At 38.8% G+C, this 15,109-nt stretch overlaps 1 protein-coding gene across 6 annotated transcripts in view; it reads right to left on the bottom strand.

Annotated features, from left to right (window-relative positions):
* Positions 1-3,624: 3,624 nt before the first annotated feature.
* Positions 3,625-15,109, bottom strand: part of LUC7L2 (LUC7 like 2, pre-mRNA splicing factor) — a 32,429-nt gene continuing 20,944 nt past the window's right edge. For 3 of the 6 annotated variants that reach the window (XM_049792185.1, XM_049792188.1, XM_049792187.1), the window contains 7 exons: positions 14,853-14,963; positions 14,041-14,184; positions 12,796-12,972; positions 10,443-10,534; positions 8,945-8,974; positions 7,828-8,022; positions 3,625-4,553 (listed from right to left, as the gene is read on the bottom strand). In XM_049792185.1, coding sequence (XP_049648142.1) covers positions 4,361-4,553; positions 7,828-8,022; positions 8,945-8,974; positions 10,443-10,534; positions 12,796-12,972; positions 14,041-14,184; positions 14,853-14,963 — 942 coding nt within the window. In that variant the 3' untranslated portion in view covers positions 3,625-4,360. The other 3 variants (XR_007504632.1, XR_007504633.1, XM_049792186.1) reach the window with 3 other exon arrangements.

Below are 15,109 nucleotides of genomic sequence, written 5' to 3'. Positions count from 1 at the left end.
TCTACTCTATGGTTCCTCCTGCTCCAACAGGAAAAGCAACTCTGATACATTCAGGAGAGAACCTCAATGTGCCATCCTCCAGCTGCTTACCGTCTTAACGTACTTCTGTTTTACGCTCCCCTGACTACTCCAGAGACAGCTTTCTGAGATACAGGAATAATGCTTGCAGGTTCACCGCATTTCAAACACTTCAAATAAATGAAATTATCTACTCCTTTTCCTCAATTTGTACACCCGCAGTCTGATAAAAATTGCTCTGGAGCTACAACTGCATTAGCAAAATTTCAAAGGACAGATGCTCAGCTATGGCATCCTTCGGTTCCCTCAAGGAGCCCATTTCCTTCCCAGGCTGCAGTAAGCCTCCTTATAGCAAAGGCAAGGTATTTTCCTCAAATAGTAATGGCCTCAAGTACTCGCAGATCTCAGGTCCTCTCAAGGACCTGCAGACCTGTGAGATCTCTTAGTGAAGTAGCAGCAGCAGGACAGATCACTACACAGATTACTGCACTGCAGCATCCCCCAGAGATTTCCTGTGGGTCTAGCAGGCTGCCTCCAGCTCTGTCAACCTTGTAAGAATCTATGGCTAAACAAGCAACTGAAGGCAGAAGAGCTAGGCAAACAGGCTCAGTGTAGGAAGTCTTAACTATAGAGTGACAGATGATACTTAAGTGTGACATGAAGCTATTACATCCATGCCTGTAGGATGTATTTGATCTGGGTTAGTGGGTTGAGTGGCTTGACTTTCTGAATGATCTCACCACTATATTTCTGATCTGGTTCCAGACCAGAAGTCAGATTTAACAATTGCTGAACCATTTACTGAAGACAGGGAAATTAAAGACCACAAGTAATGAAGCCCGAACTATTTGATTGGTGTCAAAGCTCTTTCCCTTATATGATGCAGCAGAGCTGGATAGAGAGTTATTTCCCCCAGACCCCTTTCATAATCATTTTGACCGTGCAAACTAATGTCAGTCAATACCACTCTTCAGCTGTCCAGGAGGAAAGATACCGGTGATGAATAACCACAGTTTCAGCCTGCTGGAAACTGAGGTAGCTTAGTTCTGATGGAAGGGCACAACTAAAAGAGCAGTCTCCCTTGCTGATAGACATTCCAGATCTCTTGCTTCAGAAGCGTGTTTCACCAGTCACCTTAATTCAGTTCTCTTCCTACCTGCACTCCCGTCCTCATTTTGGACATGAGGCACATACATCCACATGTAATTCAGATTATTTTATCAGGAAACCAGAGGTAACACTTAGCTTCTCGCTGTTTAACATTGGTTCAGCACTTGAATACTACGAAGCTCACTGCCCCACAAAAACCTACAAACAAGCGAAGGCCCAAATCCAATCACCCTTTCATAACTAAATTGAAGCCATTTGTAAAATCAATAGCATATTATCCAGAATTTGCTAGTAAGGAGTCTAAGCAGTCTTTTCATCACAGTATGCAAATTCCACCCCCCCTTCTACAATACACTAGTTGTAGTTGCTGGCACAGGGGGAGACAGGTCCTCAGTATTTCTGGAATATTTTTAATTCCAGAGAGGAATTCCAAAGGAGTTAGCTATCCACTCATTGGCAATTCTGCTCTGCAAGATGTATCTAAAAATGACTGTTCACCGTTTGTCACACCACTAGAATTCCATTAACAAAGGTGTGACAACAGATGTTACAAGCACTTACACAGCATGCTCATACCAGAGGGACAAACACTGGTAACTCACATTCATCACACAGCTGGGCCATGCAGGAAATCATAAAACATTCCCAGGGAAGAAACTCATGTTCATATTTCAAATGGGTAAATATAAAGTGTGAAGTAGTTAGCCATCATTATTACAGTATTTCTCTAGGAGCTTAAAATGACATGAATTCAAAGTGGAGCGTATGTGCCATGCCAGGTACAAGTGCTTGCTGAGTTGTAAAGCTCCTGTTTTAGCTTTCACTGCCAGCCAAAATACTGCTGAATTACCAACTGCATTAGAATTATCACCCATGTGTTCTGACCTTACTGAAGAAGCTAGAGAAAAGACACCGAGGAAAAACACACACAGTGAATGTGTAGTGATATTATACACCCATGATTAGTGGGCCTACAGAAGCACTTGGACTAGGAAGATACAGGGGAAAGGCTGCAGAACCTGCTGAAAATGCCATTATAAATCATTACAAACACTGCTCTTAAGCATCACTGTTAAGTAACTCAGTGGTGCTACCTCAAGGAGGAGAATTTACCAATCTCTAAATTCTTCTGTGTGCAAGTAGGGCATATCTGAGTAATTTATATGCCCCAAAGCACCTGCAATCCACAGAATCGACAGCAACCCCTTTATGCTTTGTCGGCAACACAGACAGTGGGATTGAGCACACCTTCAGCAAGTTTGCTGATGACAAGGGAAGGGATGCCATCCAGAGGGACCTTGACAGGCGGGCCCATGAGAACCTCATTAAGTTCAACAAGGCCAAGTGCAAGGTCCTGCACCTGGGTCAGGACAACAATCCACCAGCACAGATACAGGCTGGGGGATGAGTGGACTGAGAGCAGCCCTGAGGAGAAGGATTTGGGCATGCTGGTTGACGAGAAGCTCAACATAACCCAGCAATGCGTGTCTGCAGCCCAGAAAGCCAACCGTGTGCTGGACTGCATCAAAAGAATTGTGACCAGCAGGTTGAGGGAGGGGATTCTGTCCCTCTACTCCGCTCTGGTGGGAGCCCACCTGTAGTACTACATTCAGCTCTGGGGTCCTCAGCGTAAGACAGACATGGACCTGTTGGAGCAAGTCCCAAAGAGGGCCACAAAGATGATCAGAGGGCTGAAGCACCTCTGCTGTGAAGACAGGCTGAGAGAGTTGAGGCTGTCCAGCCTCAAGAAAAGGCTCTGGGCAGACCTTATAGTGGCCTTCCAGTACCTAAAGGGGGCCTATAAGAAAGCTGCAGAGGGACTTTTGAGAAGGGCATGTAGTGATAGGACAAGGGGTAATGGCTTTAAACTGAAAGAGGGCAGATTTAGATTAGACATAAAGAAGAAATTCTTCACTGTGAGGGTGGTGAGACACTGGAACAGGTTGCCCAGAGAGGCTGTGGATGCCCCAACCTTGGCAGTGTTCAAGGCCAGGTTGGATGGGGCTTTGAGAAACTTGGTCTAGCGGGAGGTGTCCCTGCCCAAGGCAGGGGGGTTGGAACTACATGACCTTTAAAGATCCCTTCCAACCCAAACCATTCTATGATTCTATGCAAAGGCAGCTTGCACCTAAGTGGAATACTGCTTTTTGAAACCAAAGTCATTAAGAAGTTAGCGGCTGTGCCATGATCATTATGATTCCACACAGTTTTGCCTTTGAAGATCTTAGGATGGTCAGGATTGTAATCAGAAAGACTACATCTCCTAGAGCACATCTGTACATTAAAAACGCTAGTAATAAAATGTTAGTTGTTAAATGACTGAACTGCTAAGTAACCACCTTAAGAGACCAGTATATCCTTGTTAAGTTATTGGACAATGGGGTTTCTTTTTTTATTTTATTTTATTTTTTGGTCTTAGTTTTTGTTTGTTGTTGCCGTTTGTTTGTTGTTAATACAATTAAGGATGTACCCCACAACAAAAAGCAGAAAGAGTCGTTATGGAAAAAAACAAATATATTGAACACATACCAATCAAATGGTACAGATATGGGACTGGCTTTGATTTCAAAATTTAAGTAGAAATAAAAAAAGATGTAATGCAACAGCTGTTCAATTTCCAAGTCTAAATAGGCACTGTAAAAAGACATTTCCACTTTCTCCAGCACACATTCCTGTCTAAATGCTCCCACTGTAATCAACTCCTAGGTTCCCAAACAAAACAAAACAACAACAACAAAAAATATCACTGGGAACATAACCTTAAAGTTAATATCCATCCACCCACCCTCTTACAAAAAAGCAAACAAAAAAAAATCCCCCAAAATACAACCTTTCAATGCTGCTGTTCTGACTGGAGCAGAATTGGAGAATTTATAAAGGTTCAAAAGCACCCAAGGCAAGTAGTACAATATAATTTGTTCACTAACTTGTATTGGAAAGGAGATTAAAAACATTGAGATCTGCATCTTGGTACATAAAACTGTTGTCCTGAATAAAGAGAAATCTTTCAGAAAAGTTTTACAACTTGGTGGAAGCCCAGGACCCAGCTTTACGCATCATTAACCGATGGGGTTTAATTCTGACTTGGTTATATCCACTTTTATATACTGTACATCTACCCTAGTTGGATCAGTGTCTGGAACTGCTCACTGGTGTCCCTTTGAACAACTGTAAACTAAACCATAGTATGCAACTCCATAGGAAGCTAGAGATTGGGTGAATATACAGCCAGTTATATCTCCCCTGCTTCACGCTCTTCTGAGCTCCTCGGGTCTTCTGATCGGCCATTAGCACTTTCGTAAGAACGTTTCTTGTCTTTGAAATCTCGCGGTGACCTCTCTCTTGAGCTTCTATCTTTATCACGAGATGTTCTATCACGATCTCTTGAACGTTCTTTGTCTCTGGAAGATCTTTCTTTTGAGGATCTGAAAAGTGCAGTAGATTTGAGAATTCAAGTTCGTCATCAATCTGTAGCTATCAAACAGCATTTTGATTTTACATTTTTCTTCTTTTTCCAAGCCAACTTTAGATTTATATAAATAGAAGTGTATGAGAACACATCAGAAATCATTCTACTCTTCTCCCTTCTCTACTTTCAATTTCAAAGGGCAAATATTGTTAGAGGCAGAATTTAATTTACATTTATTACAGAGCCCAAATTGAGGTCAATGTGCTTCACTAAATCTCTAATTTTTCAATTTCTGCCCTAAAGCTTGCATTAACAGAAGTGAAATTTCTCATCTGTAGTTTCTATCTTGATAAGAATGTCTAGCCTAATCTCAGACATATAAATTACAAACAAACATTTTTAAAAATGGGAGTTTGATTAAAAGCAGGGGGAAATTAACTTGCATAATTCTGGAATGAGGCTACTGCATGACAAATATAAAACAAATCTGGAATCTGTGCTACAATTAGGTTTTGTTAGAAGAATTATCCCTCGTCTTATTTTGCAATGCTGGGATGGTGGTGTTTCTAGATATTTTACTCTCATAATAGGCATTTCCAAAACCTTTACAATGGAGCCAGAAAAAAGCCGTTCTGTTAAACAATTCACAGTTTTCAATTAAATGGGCTACCTGTACTAAAAAAAAAAAACCTGGCTTAGACATCCTCCTCTATATTCCCTCACAGAGTGCACCTAAACTGCCACTGCTGCAGCTTTCAGCCGTCTTTCTATTGCTTCTCGTGTCACACTCTGCTTTTCTGCAAGACTTTGGCAAAAGCATTATGTTCCTCAGACCTCAATTTATTTGGTTATTCAAAACCAAAAAGCTAAGACTCCTTCCTGAAGAAGTTAACTTGCTGGAGTGTGTCTTTTATTTTCCAAAATACTCTTGGCCAGAATTCCTTGGACAACTGAATATTTTAAGCTTAAAGAATACAGTCTTGAATAAAAGTATTTCATATCAGGATTTTAATAATAAAATAAAAAAAATAAAAAAAAATAAAAAACAAACAAACAAAAAAAAACTTGGCAATGAGTACTTCCCTGGCCTAGAAAAAGAGTTCTTAGAAGACAGGGAAGTATAATACATTTGAGCCTGGAAGTTCAGGCTTATTTTGGATTCTGGCATCAACAGTTTTATGGCATTCAACAGAAAGACTTCTCCCACATGTGAAAAGCAGCTCTAATGGCTAGAAGGGCACCTCTAAAAAGGAGGCATCCAGCCTGGCTGCAAGTTAAAGAGCTATCCTGGCCCCAAGTGCAGCAAGACCATAGCTCTAAGGATTCTTCAGTGTCTTGAAAACACAATAGACATGCTTCAAGAGCAAAAAATTTACTTGACCTCGGAGAAATAAGAGGTATGAGCTGCTAGTGATGGCACAGCAATTTTGTCCCTCAAGTTAACAGTAATACAAAATTCTTACTTGTACCAAGGATTCTTCCACCACAGGTGTGTCTCATTCCTTCAGGGCAAGAACTGACATCAGGAGAAATAAATCTAGTACTGAATATCCTGAGGCTGAAATCTTGTGCCCTGAAGTATGTCATATTTTTTAACTCATTCACAGAAAACGAGGCTTGAAGGGCTTATCTTTTGATAGCATCCTTCAAAACGACACTGACTTCATCTTCAAATCACCTTGTGCTTTTTCAATTCGCCTTTGGCAGCTGAGACTGACAGGTTTACTGTTATATGGATAGCACCAATGGTCCACACCATTTCCTTGTTCTTACATAGTTCTCTGCCAACATACAGAAGACAATGCATTATTTGCATTGTGCATATCATATTGGAGAGTTTAAACAACTATGATGAGAATCCCAGAACAATCAAATCAGTATAGTTTTCTCTGAAGGACTGAAATTGAGCCTTGCAAGTCTGGACTTCAAAGTTGAAGAATTAAAGGCAATTTGAGCATACGCTCTAAACATTGGGTCATCCAAGTTAAAAAAATGTGTCAATTCAAAGGAAAATGTTTATTTTAAGACTGAAAAAGTACAGATTTGAAGATTTGCTCATCTGCCATTGTGAACGCCTTTAAGAAGCAGATTCTTTAGGATAACTGTGATGACAGGCTACATTCAAGATGGAAATTGCTGAGTCTGAAACGTTGACTTTAGGACACTAAAGAACACCCTGAAATAATTTTAAATACCAGACACTACTGACTATATCAACTAGAGTGATGGACGTCTAAGTTTCATCTATCTGCAACAAGAAGGAAACAAAAAGACTTGGACCAACCCTGTCTTCTATAATCTCTTATAGAGCACGATGGGACTACAGTCACCCACCTACTCCAGGGAGGAAAAAAAAGGTCATTTTTAGGGCAAAGAGCCCATGAGATACTTGAACACTTCAATACAAATATGTATCTCCATCCTTGGATTTAACTCCTAAAATAATCCAAATTATAAACCCTGCATGTGCGGCCACTTCAAAATCAGATCTTTTCTCTCCTTGCAAGTCAACAGTCTGTTGGGGTTTTAAGACTGGGGACCCTGTCCATCCAGTGTACTGCACTCAAGTCTACACCACGGTGGCTGACCTATACAGGAAAGGAATTCTGGTTATGAGCAAACCTCCTTACCAGATGCCTCACTGTGCAATTCTACCACTCTTCTAAATTATGCTTACCTCGCTCGTCTAAAATAAGCCAGCAAATCCTCAGGAGCAGATAGTTGAGTCATTCAAAGGCAACAACCCCAGACTGCTCTCTGCAGTAATCCTTCAATGAAGGGTTGAGCCACTTCCCTTGCAAAGCAATGTCTTCAGATGCAATGCAACAAGTTTATTTTCAGGCGTATCTAAACTTGTTTTTATCTGGCGCAGTACACAACAGATGGGCTCCAGTGCTGGGAACAAGAGCCCAAGCTAAAAACCAAATGAATGGCAGTAAGATTACTGCCAATATTCCTGGGTTCAAATGGAGATCAACTGTTTCACTTTCTACACTGCAGGAAGCTGGCAGTATTATCAACCTGACACTAATACCTTATATCACTAATCCGAAACTGAAATACTACATAACCCCATGATTTTTATTTAAAAAACAAAAACAAAACAAAAAAAACAAAACAAACCAACCACTATACTATGTCAAATCATAAATATGCTAAAGGTGTAACTGAAATCTGAGACAGTCTCAAAATGTGTTTGAATTATGAAGGGGTAAATGTAAACTTAATTTAGTACGAAAATTCTCATCATGCATCTAGGAAAAGCCACTTATTTCAAGGTCAACATGTACCTCTTTTTGGAGCTGCGTTCTCGGCTTCTCTCCCTGGAACTATGCCTGCTTCTATGATGGCTGCGACTCCGGCTGCGGCTGTTAGAGCGAGACCTGTGACGATGGCGCTTCTCACGGGATTTGGAGCGAGTTCTTCTCTTACGTTCCCGGGAGGCTGAGCGAGACCGATGTCTGCGGCGATCTCGGGACCTAGATCTAGGAACAGAAAGCACTTAAACCAGGCACTGCATTCACCTACCTAGCTACTCTACCAGTGTACTGTGAATATCATACACTCTACGCATAAGCAAAGCTGTATAGAGAATGGTCTGCAGCGTTCAGAGCTCTTGCAGTGTCCTATCACAGGCAAACAGGGGAAAGAAACATTGGAAATCCTACAAACTCCTTTGTGACTAATACAGACAATTTTACAGTTAATTCGTGACTGTATAAGTTTACAGCATAGCCAATTCCATCTTCTGAAAGGAATTAAAAATATGGAAAAAATAGACTTTTTTGAAGTTAAAAATCTTGTCTTTGTATCAGGCAAAGTTGTAGAACTTCGTGATGCAGCGACTGGGACCATACGTCAGAACCTATGTATTACGATGTTCTGAGAAAACAGGACTATATCCTTCCCCATAGCTACAACAATAAAACTAGTCTGAAAGGTTCTAAACACCATACAAATTTATAATTTATTTTCATTTTTTATTTATTTTTTTTTTAAATCACTTTGCAATAATACCTCACTGGTGACCTTCAACTGTGCAGGTTAGGAAGAAAACTTGTACTATTGATGGGTCATCTGTTGAGAGTTAACCTGGTGCTTAGAATTTTAAAATCATGGGTTTTCACCAAAAGTATTAACCACAAGCTTCTGTTTTGAAGAAAGAGCAATACTCTGTTTTAAGTGTTATTTGGGACAAAAAGTTGCATTGTAGTAGCCACAAAGTAGATGTACATGTATAAAGTCAGTAGCATGGTGATAAAAACTGTATAAACAGAGATATGACTATGTAACAGAATACTGTAAAGATGGACATCTTAAACCAATAGTCCTAGACAAACTTATAATGTTCCAGCTTGTGAAAGGCTGGCTTCACTGATGGTATTCCTCATCTGCAGATGTACATACCTTTTGGTATGCTTGCTGTGGGATCTGGACCTGAAATAAATGGAAAATAGTAAATCAATTTTTCTTACACAATCTTATTATTAAATAAAGTACAATTTAGGAATAGTAAACCAGATTAGTCGACCTGTTATTGTATTTCTTATTTGTCCTCGTTTTGGCTGGGATAGTTAATTTTCTTCTTAGTAGCTGGTACAGTATGTTTTTGATTTAGTGTGAGAAAAATGTTGATAACACACTGATGTTTAGTTGTTGCTAAGCAGTGCTTATCCTAAGTCAAGGATTTTTCAGTTTCCCATGCTCTGCCAGCAAGCAGGTGCACAAGAAGCTGGGAGGGAACACGGCCAGGACAGCTGACACAAACTAGCCAAAGGAATATTCCGTACCGTAGAACGTCATGCTCGGTATATTAACTGGGGGGGTGTTGGCTGGGAGGGGCAGACCAGTCTGTGGGGTAGTGAGCAACTGCATTGTACACCACTTGGGTTTTTTTTCTTTTTTTTTTTTAATTCTATTCCTTTTCATTACTATTATTGTTATTATATTTTATTATTATTATTGTTAGTATTGCATTTTATTTTACCTTAGTTATTAAACTGTTCTTATCTCAACCCATGAGTTTTACTTTTTTTCCAATTCTCCTCCCCATCCCACTGGGTGAGGGGGTGCAGAGTGAGCAAGTGGCTGCGTGGTGCCTAGCTGCTGGCTGAGCTTAAACCACAACATTGTTTTACTAGCAGTTACTTAAAGGCCTTTTAATTGATGTTAACATCTTTGTAACATATTTACCAGGAAATAGATCCCTCTGACAGTTTTTATGTTTGTTGGTTTTTTTTATTTATTTTTGACCCCACCATACTACAAACCCAAAAGAATATCTAATCTGCTTTTTTTATTCCCACCCCTCCCACAGAAAAAGCTTACAGTTCAAGCCAGTACTCCCTTATTTCTTGTCAGGTATGTATTAGCAGACTGCAATAGATTTCCAAAGTTGACAGTGTTAACCTCTGAAGCTAACACATGAAGAGAACTGCAGTTCAGAATCCATTCCACTCTAGCCCCACAAGGCCTGGAAGCAACTATTTCGTAGAAGAACATGGAATTACTTTCCTTAGTCGTACATTCAACTACTTCCAATAGGGAAAATTTCTAACATCTATAAACAAAATAGCTCATATCTAACAGATGTTAGAAACTTACATGTGTGTAAACCTACATCTGTCAGGTCTCAAAACAAGGTACACACCTGAAAATTCTCATTTAAAGGCCTTTTGTTCAAATATGAAAAGACACTTCTATCTGTATTTTTTAAAAAGCTTTTCTATGAACACAATTCACATTGTACGACTTAAGACATGAAATTCACCCTCAATCCTTGTACGTTTCCAAGGAATGCAGACTATCATGATTCTGCAGATTTAGGAATGTGCATGAACTACATCAGTTTTTCCATTAAACTTAAACAGGTCATTATGTATTTGCAATTACAATAGATCCCTACCTCCTTAGTTTCTCCCTTTCTTCTCTTTCCCTCTCCTCTCTACGTTTCAGACGTTCCTGATTTCGTTTCTCCTGTTTATCAGCCACAATCCTCTAAAAGCAAAGGAATATATTCATTAAGTTACACTTCAAAATTTCTCAGATGAAGGTGCTATAAAAATAATCTAGACAGTTAATATTCAGTTCTTTCCCTCATGTATATTCCCTTTCCCTTGTGTATATTATTCCCTCTCTCTTCCTCAGTGTGTGTGTATATATATTTTTTTTCCTCCAAGAAACAGAAGTTATTGCAGAAGAGCTGCAGCAAATAGATGGATGTTACACGAAGACCTGAAATACATAGTTATATTAAGTTTTTCACAAAGGGGAATTCAGAGCAGTAAGTCATGCTTTTAATTTGACCGTTTCCATGCCAATCTGATCATATTTTGGCCACTGGGGAAAGGTAGGAAGGAATCAGAGCTGGGAGAGTTAATTGTTTTAGTAATTCCTTCAGCTACGACATGACAAAAAGAAATCCTTAGTCTTAAAGGACTTAGCTGGGCTGACACCTAGCTTTGAGGCTACTTGTTTCTGTATTGTGAACATGAGATGTAATTAGGGAGGATGCTTCAGCTGCTAGCCCCCAGGTTGAACTCACTACTACTGGGGACAAGGCACGCTCAGTAGAGGGCCCTCAGATGTGGAACTCACAACTGGAGATCTGGCCAAACCCAAGTCTCGCCACCTTCTGGACATGATGCAAGAAATTCAACTCTTTACAAAGACCTTCTTCTGAGATGTGGAATTGCCCCAGCAGCATCTTGATTAGATCTCTGAGGAGAGCTCTGAGGAAGGAGGGGATAGTTATTGTTTTCTTTTTTTGTTAGCGAAGTACTTCAAAAGATTATTTTATTGATGCTTTGGGAATGTGAAATAATTATCCATGCATATTTTTTTGGAATTGTGTAAATAATCAGTTATTTCAACCCTTTATGTCAAATCATATCTATACTTCCTTGTACAATATCAGTACTTTAACAACAAGCAAGGATTCTTGTTCAAGTGACTCTGCATAATTTCACTAAGCAATGAGAGGAAGCACACATCATCTATTCTAGGCATCTAAGGTTTAAGTTACAGCAGCTATATTTAGGAGCCTAAATTGCCAATATACTCAATGGAAAGAGTTGGACCTTCCAATGGGTAAGTCACAGTATCCATGCAAGACAGCTAGAATATTATGAAATATAAACCAAGCCAATTTACTCAAACTCAGTAGCAGCATTTTCTGCTTTTAGGGCTTCAACTCATTTAGCTATTATCTTTAGTGATTTCTACAGCTAAATGCTTAACTGAGCCTTGAACTCCATAATTTGCACATTAAGATCATAAATGGCATCGGTGTCCAAATCCATCCTCTTGAATACCAAAAGTCTAGAATATAATTCCAGTAAGTCTTTCTTCCAGCACACAATTTCTGGTGTGGATAATGTTGTTTAGGATAATATTTCAACTGGATTTCAAATGTTCAAGCTACAGAGGACATGCAACCTCTCCATAACAATTATTTTAATAGCGAGCCTGTCTTCAATATATACATCTTTTTGTATTCTGACTCAGGATAGCTACAGCCTTGAGTTTTTGGAATTTATTTCATCTGTTGTCAGTTAAGCTTAAAAGCCTTCAAAAATTCCTCAAAAAGAAAAAAAAAAAAGAAATCTTCAGTTGTTGGTACCTATAGAATGAAAGTTACCTCCTAGTCTTTGTCCGGATAAAATAAATAAATTGAGTTTTAGTCTTTCACCATACAGCAGGCTGTTTGAGCTATAAGCATTTCTGTAGATCTTTTTTGAAAGCTTTGCCATGTGTTATCATGCTCCTTTCATATTGGTACCAAAAATGAGGATTTCAACACCAGCCCTATTTACATTTTATCCTAATTAAATAAATAAAATACCACTCAGGCCCACTACATGTTCTTCTATTTTCAAGAGTCTCATTATTATTTTCAGCCAACCAACTCTCTAAAACTAATGTTCATTTGGTTATCTCCTATGACTGCTAAATGTTTCAACATCCCTGTTCAAAATACAGTTCTCCGTTTTACAAGTGGAATCGCACTTTCTGTTCCCAAAATGCATTACTTTGAACACGTGTTTTAATATACCTCAGTGCAAAAGAGGTTATCTTATCAAATTATCCAGATAACCGAGAATAAATTGGAATGTTTAGCATTTTGTAGACTAACGAAATCCCAAATTTTAAAGTAATATGAAAAAAATTCACACACCCAGAAAGAAATATTCCATTAAGGTTGTCTGGCAAATAAGTAGGAGCACACACATACACACAAAGATATAAGAATGATTTACCCTGAGTTCCTCCAGCTTCTCTCTTATTTCAATAAATCCTAAATGCAGTTTTCCTCCGAAGTGGTCAGCAAGTCGTCGGTCATTGTCATGAAGACCAAGATAAGCCGAGCACACTTCACAAACCCGTAGCTTCTGCTGCTGAAAGCTGGAGGCAGGCATAGAATTCCTGTATACTTCCTATAAAAAACCCAATGTGCTAACCGTTACTTCTCAATGCACAGAAATACAAAGATAATACTTTACCAAAGATATACTACAAATTGATAACCAAATTCAATGTACACCAGCATACCCTTTAGTTAATTGACACTATTCATAAATCAAGTGTCTCATTAAGATACAAGGCAGGTTCCTTATTTTGAAGATCGGACATATCTAAAGGCAGGACATCAGCAAGTGGTTTTGCAAATTAAAGTGGGGTGTTTATTAACTTTACTTAAGATCAAACTACTTCTAAGGATAAACAACTTTTTCATATGCAACAGTGAATATACATTAACACTACAATTACTATGGTAACATATTTTGAAAATATTACACCAGTTTTAATTCTGAACCCAGTTTAAAACAGTAGTAGTTTCCTGAGAAATCTACCTGCATTTTAGCCACTAACAAGTTATCTGAGCAAAATTTATTTACAGGCACTCAGATGACAGATAAGAAAGACTGCCAGCAACCCCTCCGGTACCATTAAAACGACTGCACATGTTTGTTTCTATAAATTTAAGTATCTTGGTAAAATACAACATGAAAAAGCTCTTGGTGAGTTCTGCCACCTGAACATTACAATAGGGACTGTTTTGACTTGCTTGATACACAAGCCATTGACCATCTTTCAATGAAGACAATGGTTCACTTCACTGAAGCTTTCCAGTATGAGCCACATCAGCACACCACGAGGCACAACAGAGTTGCCACAGCAAGAGCCATGAGACTGAATGAGGCAAGTCAGTCCAACAAACCAGACACAACTGTAGTGTCCACAGATAAAACTGGCCAATACAGCTAAACTAAGATAAATGCATCATCTGGGGAAGTGAGTATGATTTTAATATAAATAGGAGTGTATTTAAAGGTAGAAACTTGGACTGTACTGGATGCAGCAAAGCAAATTCTTTAGTTTTATATGAAGCAATTAGTTAAGGAAACGACAGCAGGTAAGACATCTTGCATTACACAGATGCCAACCAATTTAATCTTGGACCCTGCCCTCTCCATCCCCCAAGCCTTACACAATCAACTTACTTCTGCTTCTCTCTTCTTTACCCGAGCCTTCTCCACTTCATCCATTACTTTTTGAGATTCTTCCACATTCCCATCAGCTCCAAGCTGTTCTACCTTGGCCAGCAGTTTTCCAATTTCTTCATTCAATTCATGAACTCTTTCAGCCTTGAAAGACAAGGAAAGACTCAACATAGGAAATGCTTTTAATTATGGAAAATAATCTGAACTATTACCAAGTTATTATACGCAAAATTGGTAGGACAGAATTAAAAGAAACATGCAGAGATAACTTCTCCAGGTAAAAGTGAAACAGAAGTTGCCTTATGTAAAAAACACACAGAGAAAGGCTGAGTTAAGTCTATGTACCAACTCCAGAGCAGGATTTTGTTCAGAAACTTCAAGTAATTCACACTGTTGTCTATGCCACACAGTCTTGCAAAATTACTATTTGTACAACCATTCCTTCTAAGCATGTGAATATATATGCAGAAAAATGATGAAAGTTTTTTTCAGTTAGAAGATCTAGAGAAAAGCACATCAAATTGTTTACTTTATGGATGAAGTTTTGATCAAAAACCATAAAAATTACTAATATTTGTATGGCATGGTATCACAGAGTCAAGGCTCCTGAGCATAAAAATATCAGAGGTCTCTTTCCTGTGTTCTCCTCTCTGTGCTTTAAAGGTAGTTTTGTGAAGGATGGGAAAAAATGTCTTAATTTTTCCCCTCCTCAGCATGAATTCTCAGATTCAATAGCTTGCCAAAACCTTAAGTTGACTCCTTAGAAAAACAGACCTTCAGAGAGACATCAGTAACTAGTTTTACATGCTTACTTTAGCTGCAACTTCAGCACTGATCTCTTCTTGGGTTTCAGCTAGTCTTTTCTTAGCCACTTCTGTTCTCCTGTCACAGTCTGCAATAAATGACTGCAGGTGGTCCATTGCCTACAATATCAATAAAAACATTGATCAATGCTGTCGAGAACACGAATATTTCATTACCCTTAACATTTTCCAGGTTTAAGACTTAACTTTTATAAGTTTAATAGTGAAACCTTTGTAAAACAATAATCTAGCAGTTTATGGTGACT

The sequence above is a fragment of the Accipiter gentilis genome, chromosome 34, assembly GCF_929443795.1.
Source record: "Accipiter gentilis chromosome 34, bAccGen1.1, whole genome shotgun sequence".
Taxonomy (NCBI): Eukaryota; Metazoa; Chordata; class Aves; order Accipitriformes; family Accipitridae; genus Astur; species Astur gentilis.
The sequence above is the reverse complement of the archived record's forward strand: the minus strand, read 5'-3'. Positions and strand labels throughout refer to the sequence as shown.